General features: G+C 49.0%; 1 protein-coding gene across 2 annotated transcripts; it reads right to left on the reverse strand.

Annotated features, from left to right (window-relative positions):
- Positions 1 to 2875: 2875 nt before the first annotated feature.
- CCN5 (cellular communication network factor 5) lies at positions 2876 to 15798 on the reverse strand. Of its 2 annotated transcripts, none has more exons than XM_059037858.2 (5): positions 15424 to 15798; positions 15166 to 15257; positions 10955 to 11171; positions 5631 to 5885; positions 2876 to 3842 (listed from the first exon to the last, which is right to left on the reverse strand). In XM_059037858.2, the coding sequence occupies exons 2-5, from the start codon at positions 15223 to 15225 to the stop codon at positions 3622 to 3624; spliced, it is 753 nt and encodes a 250-aa protein (XP_058893841.1). In that variant the 5' UTR covers positions 15226 to 15257; positions 15424 to 15798; the 3' UTR covers positions 2876 to 3621. The 2 variants fall into 2 exon arrangements, with proteins under 2 accessions (XP_058893841.1, XP_066868128.1); XM_067012027.1 differs by lacking the exon at positions 2876 to 3842 and adding an exon at positions 4894 to 5001.
- Between the last annotated feature and the right edge of the window lie 9724 nt (positions 15799 to 25522).

Below are 25522 nucleotides of genomic sequence, written 5' to 3' on the forward strand. Positions count from 1 at the left end.
CTTCTGTTCCTTCTTTTCTACTCCCACGAGCCTTACCTCTGAACATGGCAGTGACTGCATTCGGTATAGCCTGGTGGCCAAGAGCAGGGACCCTGGAGCAAGACCCTCTGGGTTTGAATCCTGGTTTTGCCAGCGTTAAACTGTGTACACTTGGGCTGTTTCCTTAATTTCTCTATACATCAGTTTCTCCATCTGTGAAATGGGCATAATTATACTTCCTTCAAAGGGTTATTGTGAGGGTCAAGTGAGTCGTTACATAGAAGATGCTTGGAACAGAGCCTAATATATTGTTAGCACTCAATAAATGTTAGCTCTCATTTTTATTAGTTTTGCAATAAGTCTTTACTGAGCACCTATTATGTGTAGAGACCTCCATCACACTCAGAGATAATCTGACCCAAGAGAAAGAGCACAGGCCTTGACTCAGCAATTCCACTCCTAGATGCATATCCAACAGAAATGTTTACCAATATCCAGCAGAAGACATGCACTAGAATATTCACCATGCCTTATTCATAATAGCCTCAAACTGGCAACTAGCCAAATGCCCATTGAAAGTAGAATAGATAAATAAAATGTGCTCTATTTACACAATGGAATATTATACAGTGACAAGAAAGAATGCATTATTGTTACTTGAATATCATGGATGCAACTATCAAATATAACGGGGCATGGCTGGGCCGGGTGGCTCTGGCTCTGGCTTCAGTGGGGGTAGCCTGAGTTTCACCTGGTGACCTTTGTCCCCAACACCATCCCCTGTTCAAAAACAAGAAGATTCCCAGCCTTTGCCTTCACATTAGTCTCTGACTTGCAAAGAACTGTCAAGACAGGATGATAATAATAGCTTATTTTCAAGTGAACATAGAGGAGTCACTCACCTAACATTCACAATACCCCTACGTGGTGGGTACTCACTCAACACAATGACCCTACAGGGTGGACATTATTATTTATGCCCATTTTACAGATGAAAAAGCTAAAGCACTAGGAGGTCAAGTCGAGGTAATGATAGCTAAAATGTTTATTTAAACCACATAATACTTTCAACAGCCCTCTGTGTTGAGTACTGCCATTATCCCCATTTTAGAGAAAAGGAAACCGAGACACAAAGAAGTTAAGTACCCTGCCTGAGATCTCAGCAGGAAACCAGCCAGGACCGGGCAGGCTGGCTGGGCCCACTCTTCATGGCTCTGCTCACAGCTTCTCAGGAGTGAGGTCATGGGCCTTACAGCAAACCTGGCCCAGAGCCCAGCAGCACAACCCTAGGACAACTCATTAGTCACTCTGAGTCTCAGTTTACCCACCTCTAAAATGGGAATATCAGTAGCACTTTGTTTTAGGGATGTCTCAAGGGCAACATGTGATTATGTGGGTAGGGCTCTTTGCAGAGAGAGCCCCCCACATAGGAATAGTTCAAAGCAAGTTCATTGTTCTCATCCTGGCTCTCAGGATGTTTTCAGAATTGTTCCGGGCAGCATGTTCAGAGTTTACACTTGCAGAACCAAACCCACCAAAACTCAGCCTGCGAGAGACCAGAGACCCAGCCTGGAGAGTCAGATAAACCTGGCTTGGACTAAAATCCCGCCCCAACTGCACACCAGCTTTTGGACAGATTACATTTCCAGATATAGGCTTCCTCGTCTGTGAACTAGAGTTAGTTCTATTTTGTGAAGATTAAATGGCTCCAGTGCTGCCTGATTCTCAAATTGGGGTACTCGGAGGAGGTGGTACCTGACCGAAGTACTGGAGGCCACCGTACTGAAGAGCAGGTCATTTACCACCTGTGTGCTGGGGATCGCCCTTCCTGACTCTGTTTTGTACCTTAGAGCACTGCATTCCGGCCTCCCAGGTCTTCCCAGTAGGTTTGACCAATGGGAGGCCCTTCTGGGAACTGGGGGGTGGGAGGGAGCAGAAGCCAGGATCTGTCTCCCCATCTCCATGTGCCTTTTGTCAGGCACAAGGCTGCATCTCCGTGGTGGCTCCTGCTCGAGCAAACAGCCCCGCTGTGATGCCATCTTTCACCTCTGGTCCCAGCTTCTGGGCTCTGCCCCTCCACCCCGAGGGCTGGTACTGAGGGAAAGAAGTCATTCATTAAAGAATACTTACTGTATGACTCTATATACGTGAAGTTCAAGAATAAGCTACAACGCCTTTGAGGGCAGAGGGGATGATCCGGCCCGAGAAAACTTCCTTTGTTGATGGAAATGTTTTACACCTTGACTGAGGTGTTGGTTACATAGGTGTGTGCGTTTGTAAAGACTCGTGAAACCATGCACTTAAGACCTGTGCCCTGGTGGCGCAGTGGTTAAGAATCCGCCTGCCAATGCAGGGGACATGGGTTCAATCCCTGGTCCTGGAAGATCCCACTTGCCGCGGAGCAACTAAGCCCATGCCACAACTACTGAGCCTGTGCTCTGGAGCCCGTGAGCCACAACTACTGAGCCCGTGAGCCACAACTACTGAGCCCGCGAGCCACAACTACTGAAGCCTGCACGCCTAGAGCCCGTGCTCCGCAACAAGAGAAGCCACCGCAATGAGAAGCCCGTGCACCACGACAAAGAGTAGCCCCCGCTCGCCGCTACTAGAGAAAGCCCACACACAGCAACAAAGACCCAACGCAGCCAAAGATAAAAAAAAAAAAAAAAAAGACCTGTGCATTAACTGGGTGTGCTTCATCCCTCAATCAAATTAGTTTAATAAGAAGAAATCCTGGTAAATACCAAGAGTGTTTTCTAATTTCCTGGTTGGATCCTGATGAAAACACAGTTTTTATTTTTAAACAAACACAGGGAGACCGCAAGAGAGGATATAAAATTTGTATGTAAGATTTTTTGGTCTTTAAATAATAAAACATGAGACGTCAGACAGAATTTCACACGTGGGCTGGTTTATTTCAGGCCATGTTCGCCAGTCTCTGGAAGGCACTCTTCATCCTCCCCTGCTTCTCTCTAGTCAAAAATGTTCCCAAGCACCGACCCGTATGAAATGTCTGGCTTGGCCTGGTGCATTGCAGAGTCTCAAAAAAGGCTAATTCTTACTCATACAAGTTGGGTTTAATGGGTTAAGTTAAGGCCTGTTTTCTGACTTTCTTCAAGACAGAGCGATTTCACCTTGTGATTTTTACAAAGAATTCAGCCCCTGAATTCTGCCCATGGTGGGGAGGGAGGGCTTTCTCAGACAGCACAAGCTTGACACATAGGCACATATTCAGGGATATTCTTACATCGCTCCAGGAAAGGAAGCAGGAAATTCAGAACATCTGTGCCCCCTCTTCATCATACCCCCAGAAAAATAGCCCATCCAGCCCAGCACCTGCCTCAGTCTACTGATTAAGGGAGAGATGGTGGCCCCATCTCTGGAAAGCTAGCCCGTGCGCATCATTGATAAAGGCTGTGAATGGACCAGAAGAAACCTGGCCATTCTCCCAGGCTGTGAGTTAGAGAAAGGAGGACTAGGGCATGCATCCCGCTGCATCCCAGGGTCCAGGTGGACCAGCTGGCTTGGGAACACTCTCGTCCTCCAGGGCCCGGATGGTGGACCCAAGCTGGACTGTTGCCTGCAGCCCAGATTGCTTGCTGGGCGGGCGGGTGACACCGAGTCTCCATTCTCAGTCTGGCTCTAAAAGGCACTGTTCCATGGGCTGCGGCTCCTGGTGGGTGGACAGGGCCCAAGTAGGCATAGGCGGCGCTGGGTCTCCAGGCGGCAGAAGCGATTCTGGTTGGACACCCGGGTGGCCACGCCCAGCCCACAGGTGGTTGAGCAGGGGCCCCAGGCCGTGCTCCATTCTGGGCAGGAGACGGCAGGGGCTGGGGGAGCGACAAGACCAGAAAACTGGGGTCCTAGGGGAGAGAAAGAGGGGTCAGCAAGGCAAGGTTAGGCAGACAGATCTACCCACTGGCTTGCGGTGCAATCTTGGTCACGTTGCTTAACCTCTCTGGACCTCAGTTTCTTCCTACGTAAATTTCCTAATAGCTGATGGGTAGGATTGGATAAAATAGTGCAGGTGACGTGTTTAAACACAGTGTCTGGTATTTGTAAGCCCTTCATAAATATTGCTAATTAGGCAACTATGATGGCATTGGCCATGATGCCTCCCAGTAAATGGTGAGTTTCTCACTGCTGTATCCTCCACAAGTTCTGTGATAAGGAACATCTTACAGGAAGGAGGTTGGGGCTTGTGTGTGTGGTGGTACCATGACCTGGAGGTAAGGATGCTGGTGATGGCGAGGCCGTGTCTGGATCAAGGTGGTGGGCTCCCATGGTCTAGCTTTTCTCCTCCTCCAGTCTTATTCTGTGCTGTTAATACTTTAGTATCCTTCCTTCTGGTCCTTTACAATAGTGGCTCTTAAATGGGGAGAGTTTTGCCCCCTGGAAGATATTTGGCAACCTTTGGAGACATTTTTGTCACCAGTAGGGGTGGGGACTACTGAAATCCAGCAGAGATGCTGCTAAACATCCTACACCACACAGAACATCCTCTCACAACAAAAATTACCTGGCCCAAATGTCACTAGTGCCCGGGTTGAAAAACTCTCTGTTATATACACATGTGCGGTATTGTATGACGTATATGTGTTTGTATAGCTACAGACACACACACGTGCATATACGCAGCGGAGATCAAATTGTGTATCCAGTGTCATATCCTGCTTTTTATACATAAGGCTAACTCACTGGCATTCTCCTATGTATTTAAACAAGGTGTATCATTGTAGGGATAATAACAGCATACACTGAATGCTGTGTGCCAGGCACGTCATAACTGCTTTGCTTATATTTACTCATCTAGGCCTCACAACAGCTCTGTGAGGTGGATGCTCTCATTTTCATTTTACAATTGGAGGAACTGAGACACAGAAGTTAAGCAACTTCTCACACAGCTAGGAAGTAATGGAACTGGGCTTAGAACACAGGCAGACTCCATGCTTCACCCACCATGCTCTATCGCCTCTTGTGTGGCGCCATCTTCTATGGAACCAATGCCCTCTTTTCGGTTGCCTTCAAAAATTAAATTCATATAATAATAATAATTTTTTAAAAACCCAGTCACATAGCAGTAACGTAATCCTAAAACTGAAGAGTTTATAGCATGAGGTCACTGTCTTTCCTGCCTACCCCGAGGCCCACATCCCAGAGGCAACCACCTTGCTTTGCTCGGTTTTGAGTTCCTCTTTTGATAAACCCCAATAATAATATATTAGTAATATTATATAACATTTAAATTGTATTATATAAATGTTATTAATATGTATCAATATATTATAATAATATAGGTCTATATTATACCTCTGCTATGAAATGTGAGAATTTGTTTCAAGTGTTCTAACCCTCCTTTCCCCTCCCCACCCTGCCACCAATTTTTATTTTTAATTGTGTATGATTTAAACTTATATATTTGCACCACCGCCTCCTGTTTTGTCAGTTTTAAAGAGGTCTTGTGACCCTCCACTCCGCTTTCCTACATGTCCCCGTAGCCACTGTCCCCTCCCAGATTTTGTCAGTATAACCTCGGCTTTGATGTGTCCAGGTGTCCTGGCACCTAAGAGGCCCCTCCCATTCCCCCCCCCAGCCCTCCCCGCCCTTCCCCCCACCACCTCCAGGTGGCCCTGGACCAGCCCTGTACTCACCATGGGCTGGGAGGGGCTGGACCCCCAGCCCCCTTCCCTGGTCGCACACCCACTCAGGGCAGCATTTTCCTGGGACCTCCACCTTCTTGGGGTAGGGACAGTCCCAGCTGGGCAGCCGCACGTCCTCGCTGCACAGGGGCACACAGGTGAAGCCGCCATCCTCACAGCGGCAGCGGATCCTGCAGTGGGGCTGGAAGGTCTCCCCATCCCGGTAGAGGCGGCCGTTCACCTCACAGCTGCCCTCATCCTCTCCCCCTGCAGAGGAGAAACCGAATCTCCATCAGGGACCTCCCAGCTTTTCCCCGGGAGGGCTGCACTGGCCACATCCTCCACAGGGTCCTCTCTGCAGAGCTGGTCTGGATCCCGCTGGGGACGCGGTGCCCTTATAGAATCTGAGCCCCGCAGGGGGCTCCAGCCCCGAGATATGCACCCCCGCCGCATTGCCATACTGCCCTGTCGCCTGCAGGAAGACAGCATGCTGCATCCCGGAACAGGCTTTGTGGGAAGACTGGCCTGGTTTCAGCTCTTTTATTAGCTACGGACCTTGCCCAAGTGATGCCACTTCTTTTAGTTTCCTCACCTGCAAAATGGGTTATAATGGTCCTTATTTCACGGGGTCTGGTATAGACTAAATGAAATGATATTTGGAATGAATACAGCATGAAGGAGACCTTCAGTAGATCCTCGTGGCTCTGTTGTTATTATTAGAATAATTATTATATATTAATAATAATATGTTGTTTAAATATATAAAATATTACCACTGTTATATACACACTGAGATTTCATGCCACAAACTTTCCTTGTCCATCTGCTGTATTATAATCATCACTGTCAGGTCAGGCAGGGCTCAACTTGCTGGCTGTGTGACTTTGCGTTAAGTGACTTAACTTCTCTGAGTCGCCTTAATTGCACTGATGAGAACAGTAATTCATACTTGCAGTGAGATGAGATAATGTGTACACAGCATCTAGCACACGGCTAGGCATCGAGTAGGTATTTAAGAAACACTCTTTGGATGAAGCCCTCAAATATGGGTATTATGGCCTCTTCCTCCATTGGACGTGAACCCCTTAAGGGCTGGGGCCGAGAGAGTTCATTCTGGCGTCACAGAACCGCAGGAAATGCCCTTCGAATGAATGCCTGGCACAAGACTCAGCTCATGAGAGGCAATGATAAAATAGTTCTGACTCCTCATCATTTCAGAGATATATATCGTGCCCCTCCTGTGTGCCAACCTCTGTGTTCCTGGACAGGCCTAAGACCCAGTCCTTACTAAGAGGGAGTCAAGGACCAGTGTGGGGCACAGGTGCGAATGTTGCCATCTCCGAGACAGAATAAAGAGCCCTGGAGGGGTGTATGTGAGCCGCTCAGGAAGCGCAGAGAAAGGGACAATTAGGAGGGTTTCCTGGAGATGTGGGTGGCACTTCACCTGGGTGTGGGGGAAAGGGCTCATGGGAAGCTGGTTTTCCCAGGTCTTCTGAGAAAACCCTCGAATAGATCCATACACATGCAGGAATTTGGGGACCGCACAGACCTGGGTGCAAATCCCAGTTCCCTGCTTGCTAGCTGTGGGGCCTGGGACAAGTTACTTCACCTCTTCGAGCCTCAGTACCCTGCTCACAAAGCCACTGGAGGATCAGATGAGCTAGTGCACTTAAGGCATTTTGCCCCAAGCCTGGCACCTAGTAGGTGCTCACTGAATGGGAATAGGTGATGCTATTCCTCTGGGCAGGACAGAGCCAGTGTCACCCCCCTCTCCTTGCTCCTTCCAGGCCACAGCCCTTTGGTTCCAAATCCCTGACCTTTTGGCCTGGACCATGTGGCCACTGGTTTCCAAGAAACCAGAGGGGTAGCTGCACCTTAATCCATACCCCCCAGCCAGACTCCTGGGGCTACAGCCCTGGGGCCTCCTGGTGGCTGGGACGACCTGGTAAACTGAGGGATTATTTAGGAAAGTCAGCTGGAGGGAGCGATAATTTTAGTAAGATTTCCTGGCACCTCTCCTGGGTCCTTCAGCTCAGAGCTGATTGGGAGGTAGGTAATGACCCCCAGGCAGCCACTCCCCACCCCGGGATCTGTGTGAATCCATGTGCGTGGTCCCTGACACCAGGAGGCACCTTCAAATGTACTGGATTTGGGATCCCCCCACCCATACACACATACTGCTGCCAAACCCCTACTTCTCCTTCTGGGCCCTCTCCAACGGCCCCCTTGTCCAGAAACTTCCCCCAAATAACTTCAGGGCACAACCTTGTCATCTGGTAATTTCTGCATCCTTCTTTCCCTCTGAGAGTCCCTTGCAGGAGAAGGAACAACAGGGTCTTTTTGTTTTTTTGTTTGTTTGTTTGTTTTACATGCAGCCACCTGCACACTGTGTGACCTTAGGCAGGTGACTTAACCTCTCTGAGCCCCAGTTCCCTCATCTGCAAAATAGGGATAATAATAGGACCTCCTTCATTATTAAGGTTAAAATGAAATCATGTATATAAAAGATTTGTTCACAGTACATACTCCATAAACAGTGCCTGTTACTGCTAGCCCCACCAGAACTGTTGTTATTATTCATGCATTCAACAATTATTTATTGAGTGCCTACTATGTGCCAGACATTGTTCTTGGTATCTTGTGATACAGCAATGACTGAGACCAGCCAAAATCCTGCCCTCACTGGAGCTTTCGCTCCAGTGGAAATAAACATAAGAAACAAGGTGGTGTTGTGATGTCAGATGGCGATTAGTGCTAGAAAAATAAAGGAGGGCAGGGTTAATGAGTAGGGCAGGGTTGTAGTTTTTAAATGTGGTGATCAGGAAAGGCCTCACTGAAAAGGCAATATTTGGGTAAAGATGTGAAGGAGGTGAGGGAACTTGCCATGCAGATATCTGGGGGAAAAAGTGCTGGTAGCAGGAAAAGCCAGTGCAAAGGCCCTGATGTGGGAGCATGCCTGGGGTATTTAAGGAGCAGCGGGGAGGCCATTGTGGCTGGAGCAGAGAGCAGGAGGGAGACAGGGAGTTAGATGTGGTCGTAGAGAAAACAGGAGTAGGATCCTACAGGGTCTTGTCGCCCACTGAGAGGGCTTTGGCTCTTACTCTGAGAAGATGAGAAGCTATTGGAGGCTTTTACGCAGAGGAGGGAAGTGATCTGTGACCTGATTTATGTATTTAAAGGAGCCCTCAGGCTGCTGTGTTGAGAACAGACTAGGGGCCAAGGACAGAAGCAGGGAGACAGTTATGGGGCTTCTGCAAAATCCAGATGAGTAATGATGGGTCTCAGACCTAGTTGCAGCAGTTGAGGGACTGAGAAATGTTGGATTCTGGAAATATTGTAAAGAATTTGCTGGTGGGTAGTGAGTGGGATGTGAAAAAAAGAAGTCAAGAATGACTTCAAAGTTTGAGGCCGAGCCACGGGAAGGATGGAGACGCACTTGGCTGAGCTGGGGACGCTGCGCGTTTAATGCCAGGGAGATCGGGAGCTCATGCTGGACACACACGCAGCTCAGAGTTGGTCCTCAGTGAAGAGCTGTCCAACTAGTTAGTGAGAGGAGAGATTTGGGGAAGCATGTTCCCTCCAGAGCCAAGACCTAGACTCAGCCTCTGTGAGGTCTTAGCTGGCTCTGGCTCATCCGTGGCTTCACTAGCTCCCAGACTCCAAATTTGGTTCCAGTTGTTAAACGTTCATGAACACCACTGTGTTGGCTGACCAGGGCTGGAAGTGGCAGGAAGGAGCAAGGACCAGGTAAATTCTTGGCCTCCAAGTATTTGAAATTTGAATCAAGGTGGAATACGAAAAGCTCCTTAATAAAGTTAGTGACAGTAACAGCCACTAGGTACTAAGCGTCTACTGAGCGTCAGGCAGTAGAGTGATAGAAACAAAGATTGTGGAGCCAGCTTCCTGAATTCAAATCCCACTTCAGCCACTTATGAGCTGTGTGACCTTGGGCAAGTTGCTTAACCTCTCTGTGCCTCTTTTTTTCCATTTACAAAATGGGGATGACATTAGGACCTACCTCATATGGTTGTTGAAAGATTAAATGAGGTGATATTTGTGAAACTCTTAGTGCCTGACACATGGTAAATGCTAGGCAGGTGCTCAATAAATAAATTCTGCCAAGTGCTTTACATGTGTCATGGCTTAGCTAGATAACAGCCTTGTAAGCTAAGTGTTACTTGTCTAATTTTTTCTTTAGATACATTTTTATTAGCAATCATCTGTAAGTTTATAAAACACATCGCCCCTTTCTCATTAGTATACTCCCCTTATCAAAAAAAGTATGTTACAGGGATTTACTGTTGATAACTTTATGTCTATAAGTTTTGGTTTTTAACAAGGCTTTTCCTGTAGATAGACTTATTGTCAATGATTCATGGGCCTTTCTTCCTCTTTCTCTATCTCTCACTCTTTTTTCTTTTTTAAGTGTTACAGCCATGTAGATGAGAGTGGTAAATTGCTCGACAAGTCTTATTATTTAAAAAGAAAAAAAGGGAACAGAACAGTCCTCACCTCTTTATAGTTCTCTAAAGCAGTGGTTCTCGACTGGGTATGACTTTGCTCCCCGGCATCTCGTGGGTAGAGACCAGGGATGCTGCTAAAAGTCCTGCACAGAACAGCAGCCCCACACAGAGAATTATCCAGTCCCAAATGTTCCTAGAGCAAAGTTGAGAACCCCTGATTTAAATCCCCAGAAGGCATAAGGCCTAGGGTAGTAGAAGATGTAACATGCCCAAGGTCGCTAGCAAATAGCAAACTCGGGATTCAGACAGTCCAAGGGCTCCCAATCCCAGAAGAGGACAGAACAGAATGTTGCTTTAGAGCCTGCTTGACTCAGTCCCCAACTGTGTAACATTAAGCATGTCCATTAGTATCGCTGAGCCTCAGTTTCCTCATCTATAAAATGGGTCTGAAAGTACTTACCTCATAGGATTATGTGATTTAGGAGGTAAATGCTTAGCACAGTGCCTGACACAGGTTATGCCCTAAATAGGGAGTTGCCCTTTGATTTTTCCCAAGAGTGTTATGAGGGTCCTGGGAAGGGATAATGACTTCTGGTTTGAAAAATCTGGGAGGGCTGCTCAGGGGAGGAGGTGTTTGAGCTTGGCTTTGAAAGTCGGCTATGATCTGGACAGACGGGAAGAGGGAGGGTAGGTTGTTTGGGTGGTGGCCATGATCTGAGCAAAGACAAAAGAAAAGAAGAGGGGAGTGAGCTTAGGGAACCCTGTGTCACCAGGTTTGGCTGGGAGAGAGAAGGGCTTCTCTTGGACTCAGGACCTCAAGGCCTTGACTTCCCCCCCAAACACCCCCTCCATCAGTCCCGCAAACCTGCTTACAGAGGCACATGGACCCCCGGCCGCCAGGGCCCGCCCCGAGCTGGCAGACCAGCCCCTGGCTGGGGTCGCAGACGTGGAGATGGTCGCAGGGCTCCCCCAGCCGCCGTGCACATACCCGGCAGCAGTTGCAACCGTCCAACACCAGGGGCACCCCCTGTGGGCATCGGGGTGGTGGCCAGGGACAGGTACATGGTGTTGGGCACAGCTGGGCACATACCTGCAGAGACAGAGACCTCACTCAGCCATGGTCATTCAAGGTAGACAGTGAGCCCCTCACAGCTGACTCCTTCTCTGCCAGTGTAGGGTTCACACCTTGGCCCTGGAGTCACATAGACCTGGCCTTGGACCCCGGGAGCCCCCCGGCACTCCCTAAGAGACAGCATGGCATTGTGGTCATGAGCAAGGGCTCTGGACTAGAGTTCCGGAACTAACTCTGCCCCTTATTAGCTGAGCAATCTTGGGGAAGTTACTTATGCTCTCTGAGCTTCAATTTCCTCATCTGTGAAAAGGGGGCAATAATGTTTAACTTGGAGGATTGTTTTGAGGAGTACGTGAAATGATGCATATTAAACCTTTAGCACATGGCCTGGAGTGCAGTAGATACTCCATACATCTGGCTATAATGATCTTTATTGTGAATTACAATAAAGGGCTTAGGGTCTGCCTTCTAGGAACTTACAGGAGGGCAAAATCAACAAAAGGAAGGGTTAAAATGACAGGGTACTATTCATTTTTTAGCAGGTGGACAGTGGATATTTATCTTGAGGGCTGAATAAATCAAACAGTATCATGGATGTTTTTTGATCTTTGGAACAATCTAGAATATGTTTCTGGATGAGCATCCAATCAGCCAGGAAACCTGGTAAAATACCAACCCCTAGGCCTCCTCTGGGACTTACCAGATCAGAACTTCCAGAGGCTGAGGCCTCAAATCTATGTTCTTAACAGGGGCTTCTGATGCCCAGCTAGGTTACTGGCACCTCTGCTCCAGTCTAAATCCCTCCCCCTGCCATGTAAAAATGGGGGAACTGAGCTCCAGATAGAGGAAGGAACAAAGTCGCAGTGGGTTAGCTGCAGGGCTTGGGAGCCTGCTTCCTCATTGAGGATCCAGGAACCCAGATTTGGGATAGACATTTCCTGTAATGGGAAAAGCCTTAGGAACCCACCCCCAGGGGCAGGCTCCAGGTATCCATCCAGGTGTCCTGACTGCACCTCCTCACTCAGGACAGTGAAACAACCAAACCAGAAACCAGATGCCCTGGGCTCCCCATATGTCCATTGGAAGGTAGGGACCAAGGACCATGCATAATTCAAGCTGTTACCAGTGGCCCCGTCTATGGATCCTTGGAGGACTGGAGGGTTTTATGCAGAAGGTGGAAGACTTGAAGTTTAGGAAGATGAAATGAATGACCTCCTATGTCCTGTGTGGCCCCAAAGCAGGCAATGACCCCTTTGCCCTAATCCTCACCTTTCCCACCCCTAGGACTCCCTCTCCTGCAAACCCCCCTATCCTGCAAACGTCTGCGGTTCCCATGCTGGCCACTAGGGGCTGCCCCGAATTGGCAGAGCAGCCTCCGGTGGGGGTTGCAGACCAGGGGGCACTCACAGGGCACTGGCAATAACAGATGCAAGTGTACAGCTCTGTGCCTGGAACCTCACGAAGAGTGAGTTTCCACTTCCACAGGCATTTCAAGCAGGAGACTAGGTGATACCCAGATTCTAGAGAAGATGCTCTAGCCTCACCCCTCAAAGTGTGGTCTGGACCAGCAGCAGCCCCATCACCTGGAAGCTTGTTAGAAATGCAGCATCCAGGGCCCTTCTTTATGAATCTAAATCTGCATTTTAATACATTCAGAGGTGATTCACATGGAATTGAGCAGAGGAAAAATCGGCTGGACTCTGGGGGTCCTTTCCAAACCAGAGGTTGAGCTCTCTTGTTTGGTGGGACGTGGGGGGCCTTTGACCAGAACTGACTCTTGGGTCCCTCCCTCCTGAAAGCGGGGATGCCAGGAGATAAGCCTTCTGCTTTGCACCTGGGTTCTCACTTTGGGCTCTCTCTGCGGGGCGAGCTTGACAGGGGCCGGATCTGCAGGTTCTGACGTGCCCAGGAGGGGCCACTGCTAACACCGATGATTATGGCTGACATTTACCATGGGCGCACCGAGTCCCAAGCACGTTAATGTACTAATTTAACCCTCCAGTGTGAGGTACCAGCATTATGCCCATTTTAATTCTTTTTTTTTTGGCTGCACTGTGAGGCGTGCAGCATCTTATTCCCCCGACCACAGATCGAACCTGCTCCCCCTGCAGTGGAAGCATGGAGTCTTGACCACTGGACCGCCAGCGAAGTTAAGTGTTATGCCCATTTTCAAGACGAGGAAACTGAAGCTTAAAGCAGTGTAGTGGTATTACCAGTAAGTGGTAGAGCCAGGATCAGAATCCAGGCTCACGTGAATCCAAGGCCCAGTCTCTTAATTGCCACACCTACCTCTTGTCCCCTAGTGGCTCGGATGCCACTCAGCCTCTGCCTCAATTTACCCATCTGGTCAAGAGGGATATCAGGGAGGGTGTTTCAGCATAGCCAAGAAGAGATAGGTCCTCTCCGGTATCCCTCTATCTCCATGCCCTTTCTAACCACCCCATCGCGATGTTCAAGTTGCCCCATCACACACTTGGTTTCCCCAGACCCTTGCTGTGGTCCCCAGGAGGCGAGAGCCCTGGACAGGGAATCATCCGGGCAAGACTTGAACTCCAAGTTCTACCACTGACTTGCTGTGTGACCTTGGACACCACTGAACTGTTCCGTGGGGAGGGAGCTGTTTCCTCCTCAGTAAAATGGGGTGGAGACCACCTGTCCTGGAGTCGTGACAAGCATTTAATGAGGTCACCGCCAGCTCTAGGTCAATGTGACTTGGCTTGTTTCCAGGACTCTACTGCCTGCCCCTGTCCACAGGCCTGAGCCCTGCCTGCAAGACTTCGAATTCTCTCTCTGCATATTGGTGCGGCTTTCGTGTATGTGATGTCTAAGTCCCTGTGTTCTGTGGGGGACGCTGCCTGGCTCCCTGGAGCCTGGGAAGAATGGAGGGCTGGGGGAGATGAACAGTGAGTCTAGGACAGCTTCATTTTGGCCCTTCCTTTCATCCTAAGCCCAGAACCCCAAGTCCCCTGCTCCAGCTACCCACTCTACCCTCCCTGGCATCATGTCCTGCTCGCTCCCTTTGGAAGAACAAACAGGATTAGGATGCCAGCACGGTTCTCAGACTTCCCCCAACCGCTGCTTGGACCCAGGATAGAGAAAAGTTCCTGCCTGTGCTCCTCAAAGGAGCATGAAAAGACAGGGAGATCATGGCTTGTGGGGGGCCAATACCCATGACACCAGGAACCTGACATTTGCTAAGGTGACAGCAGGCTCAGCAACTGTGGCCTTGGTCCAGGTTGGGGGTGGAGAGTCACAGACAGCAGTGCCCCTGCCTCACACCCAGGCCTATCCTGGGTTCTACCTCCTCTGTTGCTCTGATGCTGTGCGGTTTTGAGCAAGTTGCCTACCCTCTCGGAGACTCGCTTGACTGAAAACAGGGGATAAAAATTCCTTATGGGGTTATTGGTCATGGTAGGCAAGGTGGATGTTCCACAAGCCCTTTGAAAATATCCCAGAAGAGAAGGTCATTATTCCATGGAGCTGTCTCCTTATCCCCCTCCAGCTAGGGTCAGCAGCAGCATTAATGCCCCTGTGGTGTGAACATTCCAATCAGCTATGCACCAACATCCATTCAAATCCTGGCTCACAGGCAAAGCAGGCCATGTCTTGAGTCTCCCCATTAATAATGAGGAGACCCACTTCTGTCTGTAGAGGAGCTATGGGGATTGGTAATAATCATAAAAGTCCTCTCTTAACCATTTGCCATATTCCAGGTCCTGTGCTAAGCAAGGTACATGAACTATGATAAGTGATCTTCACAAAGGCCCCATGAACATTATACCCATTCAACTGAGGAAGCAGCGGAGGATCAGAGAGGGAAAGAGATTTGCCTGGGGTCACACAGCAGAGCTGGCCAGAGGCAGCTGTCTGGACATCAGGGAGGGAAGCTGAGCTGAGCCCCACACAGGAGCCCTGCAGGAATTCTCCCAGGGGGTCCCTGGCTGTGATTTAACACCTTCCCCACTACACCAAGGAAGCCAGCAGTACATTTTGGGGCCTGGGGCCCCCTTACCTTGGAGAAGAGGCAGAGGAGGGAGAAGGCCAGGAGGTGGGTCTGTGGTGTGCCTCTCATGTCACTGTGTCCCCACAGAGCCAGCTTTGAGCCTGGGAGGCAGGACCTGTAAGTCTTTATGTTCCAGCAGCTGTGAGGTCACTCCCAGGCACGCACGCACACACACACACACACACGCACACACTTGCACACACATGCTGGCCTTTGTAGCCCTTGTTTCTCTCCCATTCTCATCTTCCCACTGATGAGCCCATTTACCTGAAGGTGAGACTGTGGAGGCCACCTGGGGGGGTGCTTGCCAGTATGTGTGTGTGTGTGTGTGTGTGTGTGTGTGTGTGTGTGTGTGTGTGTGTGTGTGTGTGTGTGTGAAAGCCAGAGCCAGTGCCAGTGCCAAGAGCCTGTGACAGGCTGGCAGGGGCCTCTCTAGCTCCTCCCAGCCCAAGAGGGGCCTCACTAGCTGCAACCCAGCCCCAGCCCCACTGTCCGACCCCAGGGATGGGGGGCTGTTGATCTAGGAAGTGCTCAGCATATACCCCCTTTGCAAAGCTGACCCGAGTCCTTCCAAGCCCCGTGGCCTGGACTCCGGGCGGCTTCGGCGGGCCTGTGGTTTCTGGCAGGAAGATTGGCAGCCATCCAGAGGTGGGTGTGACCCAGAGCAAAACTTCCCTGGGAGGCCTGTTTGCTTTTGGCGACAAGGGGCCTCCCCATGGCCTGCTTGTCGGGCTCTGGAAGGTGGCCCGTGGTGGATGAGCCCTTGCAGGCTGGACCTAGTGTGTGCCCGTTCTTGCTGGGCCCTGCTAGGCGATCTGAAAGAACCAGATCCATTTTGCTGAATTCAACCAACTCTGAGGCCCCCTCTGTTGCGTCTCCAGCCCCTGCAGAGGGGGCAAACCCAGAGGGGCAAAGGACAGTGGGAGAGCATGTGGACTTTCTGGGAATATCGAGGAGGGGTCCTGTTCAGACCGAGGGTAAGGGACAGATCTCTGGAGGAGCAACCAAGGAGAAAAGGAGTTAGAGAGGGCAGAACATTCCAGACAGAAGGAACAGCATGTACAGATGCCTAGAGGTGGGGGAGAGTGTGATAGCAGTGCCTATTCTGGGAGACAAAGATGCCTGGTGTGTCTGGAGCTGACAGTGAGGTGGGGCACAGTGCTACACATGGGGAAGTAACACACATGATATTCACACCACCAGCATTTGAGGGGCATCTACCATGTCCCAGCCACTGGGATGGGGGAGGTATAAAGACATGAGCTTTGACTGTAGAATTTGGCAAAGATAATACTAGAGGTGGTTTCACGTGGTGGCTGGAGAAGGTTTTGGCCCCCATCATCTCCCACAGTATGCCAAATCTCAAAGCGATGGAGCTGGACAGCAGAAAGGTCCAGAATGGGCACTTGGCAAGGAAGAAGAGTGATTTGGTATTGGGTGCAATTCCAGGAGAAGGAGTTGATGCAGATGGAGGTTGAAGATGAAAATGTGGGATTTGATCATTTATGGCTGGAGGAAGTGACTGAGGGTGAGGGTTGCACGTCCACAGACTTGGTGAGAAGGAGATACAGTGTTCTTTATTAATGCTTTTGTTTGAGTCAGAGACATGCCTAGGGTATTTTACAGCCACAGTGGATCATTTTGGAACACCCATCTCCTTCATACAACAAAGTATGATCCGTAATCATTGAGATGAAACACATATGTTTCATGTATGAACTAGAGTTTGCACTTACCAGGCAAAAACATTACCTTTTGCAGTTCACACTGTTTCACTTTGCTAAATTTTAGACACAAATCAAAATTCCAAGGAGTCACCTAGAATGACAGACTTGAACTACGTATATCTTTGTCTTCACCATCACTCTACAGTCATTGTTTCTTTGAATCTACTAGTGAGATGCAGAAATATGTAATACCACAGGGCTGGAGACAGGAACTGTACTTGGAGCAAGCAGGAAAGATTTCGAACTGTTAGGAACTGACTCTGTGAACATGTGTTCCTGACTCCACCTGTGCTCACGGTAACTGTATTCCTAGAAATTCTCCAGATTAACTTCCATGTAGAAGAGGTTTATTAAAGGATAAGAAATTAAAATGTGCTCATTTGAAGCTTACCTACATAGTATTAAAATTCAGCAGTCACCACAACAATTGTTTAGAAGGTACACCAATAAGATATTTTCAGGATGTAGCATTTTCCAACTGACATTATTTAGATTTGCCAGTGCATGGTGATAACAAAAAGCAGCCTTTTTAAATCATCAATTTTATCTTTAAATTCTCTATGGACAATGTACCTCTTTTAGTGTCTGTACCCAGGGAAAACCACTCCCCCATCCTATCCTTGCTAGGATCACTGATTTTAATAACAATGAAAGTGATTGTGTATTGAGCATCCAGTGGAAGCTAGCCCTGTGCTAAGTATATTTTATAAAAAGTGGTGTTTCTAATCTTCACAGTCCATACCTTTAAAAAAAAAAAAGAAAGGAAGGAAGGAAGGAAGAAAGAAAGGAAGAAAGGAAGGAAGAAAGGAAGGAAGAAAGGAAGTTCAGGGAGGTTAAATAACTTGCCTAAGGTCACACAGCTAGAAAACGGGCAGATTTTCAGTGAAGGTTCATATGACTCCAAAACCTATGTTGTGGTTATTTGTTTTTGCTACTGCTCAGAGAGGTCTCTGTGGCATATATTTTTTTTAATTGAGGGGTAACGTAAACAGAAATGCTTACAGTGCAGTAGTCTTAAGTGTACATCTCAACAACTCTTCACATATGTACACACCCATGTAACCACCACCCAGGTCAAGATACATTTCCAGAAAGTTCCTCATGCCTCTTCCAAGACTATACTCTCTGCCTCCCAAGGTACTCACTATTCTGACCTCTGTGACCACTGATTAGTTTTCCCGGGAGGAACAGTTTTGAACCACTTCTTCCTCTAAGACAAGAAAGAAGACCAGAGAAACTAGGAGGCGAGGAGGAGGTGGAGAGAGGCACATTGCTCACAGCGATATCGTATCAGAGGAGGAGTCCCTCCCCCACCAGTGAGGGGGTGAGGCCGGGCGTGCTTTCCAAGGGGAGAGAAGGAAACTCGGACAGTGCTGCCCAGAGAGGCAACAAGATGCCAGTGGAAGTGTCACCTCCTGCCGGGAGGGGCCCCTCGGATTCAGAGCATGTGTTTTTGCTTGGAACTTGTTCTCTCTAAATAACTGAGGATGGGTGAGTGTGGACAGTGGGCGGCCCTGGGAGCTGGCCAGTTCAGGAAGCCCGTGGGTTGGCAGCAGGGCGTCGGGTGATGAGAGTGTGAGTGATGAACCGTCCATACGTGTTCAAAGGATTGAAAGTTCGCGGCAGGAGCTGCCACTGTGCTGACTGATTACTGTGGTTCAGGCCCTCAAACTGCCAGGTTTGGCACTAGAGGGATGAGATAGTCCAGGGAACTCATGAGTCTTTTGGCTGCTGCTATAGCGTGGCCCCCACCCCCGTTAGACCCTAGAATGAGCACTGTTGCTCTTTGCACTACTGGAAGCAAATTTCAAGCTCGTAAGCCAACAAGTTCCCACTTCAAATCCTGGCTCCCTCAGTGACTTACAGCCCTGGGACTAGGATGCAGAAACAAAGGTGCTAAGGGAACAAACTTTTAAGAGTCTCACTGTCAGGTGCTGACCTTGCCCTTGTAGGACTGGAGAGTGAGCGCCTCCTTAAGAGTAAGGCGTCCAGGGCACAAAACGAGATTATGGTAGGAACTCAATAAATATGGGTTGACTAGCTAAATGACAATGTCCTATCCCAGTGTATTAATTGGGGGACATTAAGCTATGCTGAGGTCACGAAAAAACTCCCAAATCTCAGTGACTGAACCCAACAAAGGTTTATTTTTAGTTGCAAATGGACCAGTGAAGCTGGGCAGGTCTTCTCCATCTTTGAGCTGCATAGTCTCAAATCATCCTTCCCTACTCAAATGTGTGCCCTGATGCATCAGCATAATTCAGTTGCTTGTTTGAAGAATTTCAGACCCCCCACCCAGAATCAGGATCTGCATTTTAATGAGACCCCCAGGTGATGTGTATGCACATAACCGTTGGTGAATCACCGTTCTAGACCAGTGGTCTCCAAGGTCATAGTCACATGACCCCCAAACTTGACTGCAAGGGAGGCTGGGAAACCGATCTTTCTCTGTGTGTCCGTGAAGAGGAATCTGAGTGAGAGACATATGACATGTCATATGACATTGCTTCTCTGGCCTTTGGTTTCTCCATTTAAAAAAATTTTTTATTTATTTTTTTGCGATGTGCGGGCCTCTCACTGTTGTGGCCTCTCCCGTTGCGGAGCACAGGCTCCGGACGCGCAGGCTCAGCGGCCATGGCTCACGGGCCCAGCAGCTCCGCGGCATGTGGGATCTTCCCGGACCGGGGCACGAACCCGTGTTCCCCGCATCGGCAGGCGGACTCTCAACCACTGCGCCACCAGGGAAGCCCGGTTTCTCCATTTTTTGTTCATTTGTTTGTTTCAAGGCAGCCTTCTTGCTCTTTCATACCTGGGCCAGGCCTAATGTTTTAGGGTCTAGGAAATGCATCTGAAAAGTGAAACTCGGGAAACACATCTAGATCAGGGCAGAGCATATGGGTGGGAGGCAGGAAAAAATGTCTGCAGTTGCAAGGATGAAGCCAGTTTCAGCCATTCACAGCTTGTCAGCTCCCTCCATGCCTTCCTCCTTCGCGTTCATTGCACATCTATATTCCAAGTCCTGTGCAAGAAGCTGTAGAGGTTGGGGAGAGGGATGTGAATGAACACCCAACACTGGGACCTCACTGTTGTTACACTAGGTAGTGGGGACGGAGGAACCCAAAACAGACCCTGACCCAAACAGGACTGGGATCGAGCAGGCTCAGTGCTCCTGTGGCTGGACATACCCGTGTGAGAGGGGACCCCTGTACTCTGATCAAGAATCAGTCACTTGAAAATCCCAGCTCTGGCACTTGCTTCGTGGCTGTGTTAGTGCCCTCATCTCTCTGGGCCTCTGTTTCCCCTTTTTGGAAACTGAGATCTATGGTAGAGCCTGAGGGATGCCCATTTCAATATGCTTTCTCCCCTCCTTCCTTCATAATTGAACCCTGATTTTATTTGGGGTGGCACTGCACTCAGCTTTGAGGCTAGGCATGGCCGTGTGACCAGGTCCCAGCAATAAGATACAAGCAGAAGTGCTGTGTGCAAATTCTGGGAAGGCTCCTGAAAGGGAAAGGCATCCCTTTTGTCCCAACACCACCACTCCTCACTTCCTCCTGCTCCAATCAGTCATCAGATGTGATGGTGAAGCTTGACAACCATCTTGGATGGACCATGAGGGTATCTTGAAGATGGTGGACCTTATGTGCAGAGAAAAGAAGAGGAGAAATAAAGAAAGCCTGGATTCTGATGACATCAGAGCTGTGCCACACGTACCCTGGACTCCACCTACAGATTCCTTTCACATGATTAAAAAATAGCATACATATTATATATAAGAATACTATTAGAATATTAACATAACAATAATATTATATATGTTATTCTGTATGCGTACATTGGGTTGGCCAAAAAGTTCGTTCGGAATCTTCCGTAACATCTTCTGTAATTTTTGGCCAACTCAATAATATATGCATGTTTATGGCCCCTTGTTTAAGCCACCATTGTTTTGAGTATTGCTGGTATAAAAGTGTTATTGATTTTTGTTATTGATCATGCATCTAGCAAACTTACCAAACTCTCTTATTTGTTCTGATACATTGTCAGTTTATTAGTTTTTCAAGGTAAAGGATCACACCCTCTACAATGAACAGTTTTAACTCTTCTCTTATTTTCTCTCCTTTTAGCTGTAGCCTGACTTTGGCACTTTGTGTTAAGCAGTAACGGTGATAATGCGTATTCTTGGCTTGTTCCTGATCCTGACATGCACATGAAGTTTCTCCACTAGGAATCATATTTTCTGGAGGTTTTTGATATTAATATCTCTACCAAAGTAAGGAACTTCTCTTATATGTTCCTAGTCTGCTAAGATTTTTGAAAAATCATAAATACCTAAGGATCTTATCAAAAGCTTTTTCTGCATCAATTGACATAATCATGGAATTTTTTTTTTCCTTGATCAAATGATGCAGTGAATCACACTGGTGGATTTTCTGATGTTGATTCATTTCTGGGATAAATCCTTCCTGATGGTGAGGTATTATCATTATTTTAACACATTGCTGAATTGAGTCCACTAATATTTTAGTTCATATTTTCCATCCTGTATTCATAAGGGAAATGGGCTTACAATTTTCTTTTATTGTATTGTCTTACCTGGTTTTGGCAACCAAGATGACACTTGTCTCATGAAGTAAGCTCGGTTGGCTTTTGGGGGCTTGTGGAGGAGCTACTTGTATAAGCTAGGCATTAACTGTTTCTTAAAAATTCAGCAGAACTCACCTGTAAAAATGTCTGGGTCTGATTTGGGGGAGTATGAGGGCTCTGACTGCCAATTCGGTTTCTATAATACTGATTGACTTCTTTAAATTCTCTCTTTCTTCTTGGGCCAATCTTTTGGCATCTTATAACTCTCTAGAAGTGTATCCATTTTCCCTAAGCTTTCAAATTCATGACTATTTAACTGCTATATAGCAATAGTTTTAAAGTTACTTTTAATCTTTAAGTCAATATTATTCTCCTTTTTCACTCTATATTTTTACTTTATTTATTTGCATCTTATCTCTTTTGTCATGATCAATCTTATCAGGACTCTGTCTCGTATTAATTTTATCCCAGAAGCAGCTTTGGGTCCTTTTGTTCTTCCATATTCTTCTTTTGTTCTCTAGTTCATTGATTCGCTCCCGGAAGGTGTTCTGTTATATGCAGCTGAACCTTATTTTTGTCCTTGCAGTACTGAGTCATCTCCACATCTTCAGCGAGGTCGCCTCCATCAGGAAGGTCCAGAGACCTTCCAGAGTCCAGCCAATGGCCATGACTTGCCCAAGTCTGGTTCCCGCCCCAGAATGCGAGGCTCCATCTCTTCCAGGCTGGCAGCCCTCACACTGCCCCTGCCTCTGGGCAGGTTGGGAGGGGTAATGGGAGAATTGCTGCTGCCGCCTGCTCCTCTGTCCTATAAATAGCCAGCCCCCAGGCCCCCCTCTATGGCCTCTTCTTCCACACATTCCTCAGTCTGGACAGGAGTTCAGAGGTCTGCTCCTGGCCCTGAGATCCCAGGTGTCACGATGAGCTTCCCCTCCCGCACCCCCAGGACACCTGAGGGGCTTGAACTGTTTGACACTTGGCTTCAGTCTGAGCTGGCGGGGTTCTGCGTGCAGGGACTGATGTGGTCCCCCCAAGGAGGGGTAGGACGCGTGCTCTCAGCACACGCATGTGACTGTCTCTGCATACACCGCTGTGAGCTGGGGTTCCTGGCAAGGAAGCGGTCCTCATTTGCTGGGTGAAGGTGCTGGGGCAGGATCTACGCCGAGGATGCAGCTGGTGAGGCAAAGATAAGCCAGCTGGGGAGTCGGAGGAGGTCACGATGGGACATAGGCTTTCCAAATTGGCATGAGGGTTTATTTACAGACATCGAATGCCAGGGAAAAGGCACTGAACCTGGCACATGTTAGATGCTAGATATATATATTTGTTGCATAAATGAATACATGAATGAGTGAACTGGGGGACCCAAGCTTTAATCCCAGCTCCGTTACTGTACATTCTTGGGGAAGTTCCTCGGCCTTTCTTGGCCTCAATTTCCTCATCTGTAAAATGGGAGCGGGATGAATTCCATATTTTATAGTGCCTCTTTCTCTAGGGATTTCTGTTTCTCTGCCTGGGAACATTTCTGGAGTGGCAGCTCTGACCTGGATGGGAGTATGCAGGCTGGGCCCTCCGGAATGCAGAGTTCTGAAATGTCAGAAGCAGAGGTGGGTCCTATAGATTCTCTGATGTCTGAATAATTACCAAAGTTCAGGCGATCCCATCGAGTTGGAACTAGTTGGTCAGGAGGGACCAGGCACCAGGACAGAAGTGGCTTTGCTTTTGGCCAGACATCCCTTGGAGGAGGCAGATAACAGTTTAGGTTACTGCTTCCCCATCCAAGAGCCCCTTCATCATTCAGGATATCCAGTCTCCAAGAACTTACTTCTCACTGTCTGAGCCCCTACAGGTGCCATTATCTGTCTAATCCATCCATCCATCCATTTGTCTATCAATCCATCAGCCCAGCCACTGATTCATTTGTTTGCCTGTCCATTCATCTGTTTTCCACCTATCCATCCATCTGTCCATCCATCCATCCATCCATCCATCTGTACATTCATACATTCATTCAACAAACACTGAATGTAGTGGTCCATGCCCTAATATGAAGTAAATAATAAAAAGCAAGGTCTCTGGCCACAATGAATTCACAGACTAGAGGGGAAGATAGAGACAAGCAAAGAGACGCTGACAGCAGAGTAAGTGGGGAGTACCAGGTACTGAGGGCAATGAGAAGAGGACCCAGCCTGGGAGGTGGGAGAGGAGGCTTTGGAAGTCTTACTGGAGGAGGTGACATCCGAGATGAATCTTGAAGCAAGAGTAGGAGTCTAGGCAAAAAGGCAACGCAGGGGGACAGAGAGAACAGAGGCCTGAAAGCAACGTGAGAGCAGGGGTGTCTGGGGCACTGTGAGTAGCTGAGTCTGGGTGAAGCCTGGAGGCCTGGTGGGAGGTGAGGGAGATGAGGCTGGAGAGGCCTGGCCTGTGTTGGTTGGGGAGGACACTTGTGACTGGGGTGGGAATAGGCGCTGAGAACTTGGGGGTATCCAGGGACCATCTGGAGGTGTAGAAGAGCTCTGGGTCAGGCATCAGAATGCCAGCTTCCTTCCTCCCTCTCCGCTGAGTGACCTTAGGCAAGTTGCCTCACCTCTCTGGGCCTCAGTTCCCCTGCTGTGGCCACCCTGTGACAGGGTTGCCCTTTGTGGCCTCTTGGGACCCTTCCAGCTCTGAGGACATCCTTGAGTTACATGTGGTCAGCAAAACCGATAACCACATGAACATCTGGCCTGGCCTGAGGAGCAAGTTAATTGTTCTCAGTCCCTGTGCATGTCGAGGGGGGAGTGCCTTGGTTAGGGGGCCCTGGTTAGGGGTGGCCCCCGTGGGGCTCCCAGTCCTGGGATGATGACAGGATGTGCTGAGCAGGGAGTGAGGCACCACCCGATCATCAGCTTGGGCCCCAGCGTTCCCAGGTGCAGGAAGGGGGCCCCATCCCCTGCTCCTTGCCGCCCAGAGCCCCCTTCTCAAGCCAGCAGACCCTGGTTCAGAAGAAAATCCCATATGAACCCTAATAATTAAAACAGGCCCAAAGAAAGTTGTTTGGGATAAATCAGAGGGTGGGAGCCCTTGTCTGGGGCTCTGGACCCTCTCCCACTCCTTGGCAGCCCCTGAGGCCCTAACCAAGGAGCCCCTTTGAGTTCAAGGGTCCAAACATCCTCAGGAGGGGAGATTGGGACCCAGAGGGGGAAGGGGCTGACGCTGGGGTCACCCGTCATGTTGCCTCGATCCTCTCCTCCCTGGGCTCTGACAGCCCTTCCCCAGCCCTGGAGGAGGGGGAATAGAACAATCACCTCAGCTCAAACATCACAACTTCTCAGTGGCACCATAGGGAACGTGGGCTAAAGGTGTTCTCTGCCCCAGACAAGACCCCAGCAGGTTTTGCCTTCATCTCTGGGCCTGTGTCTCCCCAGCCCTACAGTGGGAAGGCCGGTGAGAGATTAGAAATAACTAGCATTGATGGAAGGCTTACTGTGTACCAGGCATGAATTTAATCCTCACAGCAACCCTCTAAAGGATGCATCATTATTATCCTCGTTGCACAGATGGGGAAACTGAGGCACCAAGAAGTTAAATAGCTTGCCCACGTTCACGTAACAGGTAGGAGTCAGAGCTGGGATCTGAACCCAGGTAGCTGGCGCCTGGGTCCTTGCTCTTATCCACTGTGCTATACTGCCTCTTGAAAATGGCATGAAAGCACCTTCCAGTCTCTACTGTCTGGGATTCAGGCGGTGAGCTAGAAGTGGTTCAGAGGGAAGGGAGAAACTCAGTCACATCCTGGCTCTGTGGCTTGCTGTGTGGCTTTGGGTGAGTCACTTCACCTCTCTGGGCCTCTTTTTCCAAGCAGGGATGCTGTGAGAATTGAAGGGCTGGGGTGGCATTGCCTTCAGGGATGGCACACTCACTGGGACGGAGGGCCCTTCAGTCTTCACCCACGGCCCCTTCCTTGTAGCCACTGTCTCGGTGGGGAGAGGCAGTGGCCACAGTTGAGACTTTCCCTCCCATCTCCAAGCTGCCTGGCTGTGTCTCCAGGAGAAGTTGTTTCCCTAACCTCCCAACCCCTC

The sequence above is a fragment of the Kogia breviceps genome, chromosome 14 (assembly GCF_026419965.1).
Source record: "Kogia breviceps isolate mKogBre1 chromosome 14, mKogBre1 haplotype 1, whole genome shotgun sequence".
NCBI lineage: Eukaryota > Metazoa > Chordata > Mammalia > Artiodactyla > Physeteridae > Kogia > Kogia breviceps.

What these genes read in the sequence shown, in the direction of transcription:
- CCN5 (XM_059037858.2), bottom strand. Translation starts at nt 15,225, where the DNA reads ATGAGAGGCACACCACAGACCCACCTCCTGGCCTTCTCCCTCCTCTGC. An exon ending in TCCTCTGCCTCTTCTCCAAG is followed by an intron (nt 11,172 to 15,165) that starts GTAAGGGGGCCC and finishes CTGTCTCTGCAG; the next exon opens with GTATGTGCCCAGCTGTGCCC. An exon ending in CCGGGGGTCCATGTGCCTCT is followed by an intron (nt 5,886 to 10,954) that starts GTAAGCAGGTTT and finishes TCTCCTCTGCAG; the next exon opens with GGGGAGAGGATGAGGGCAGC.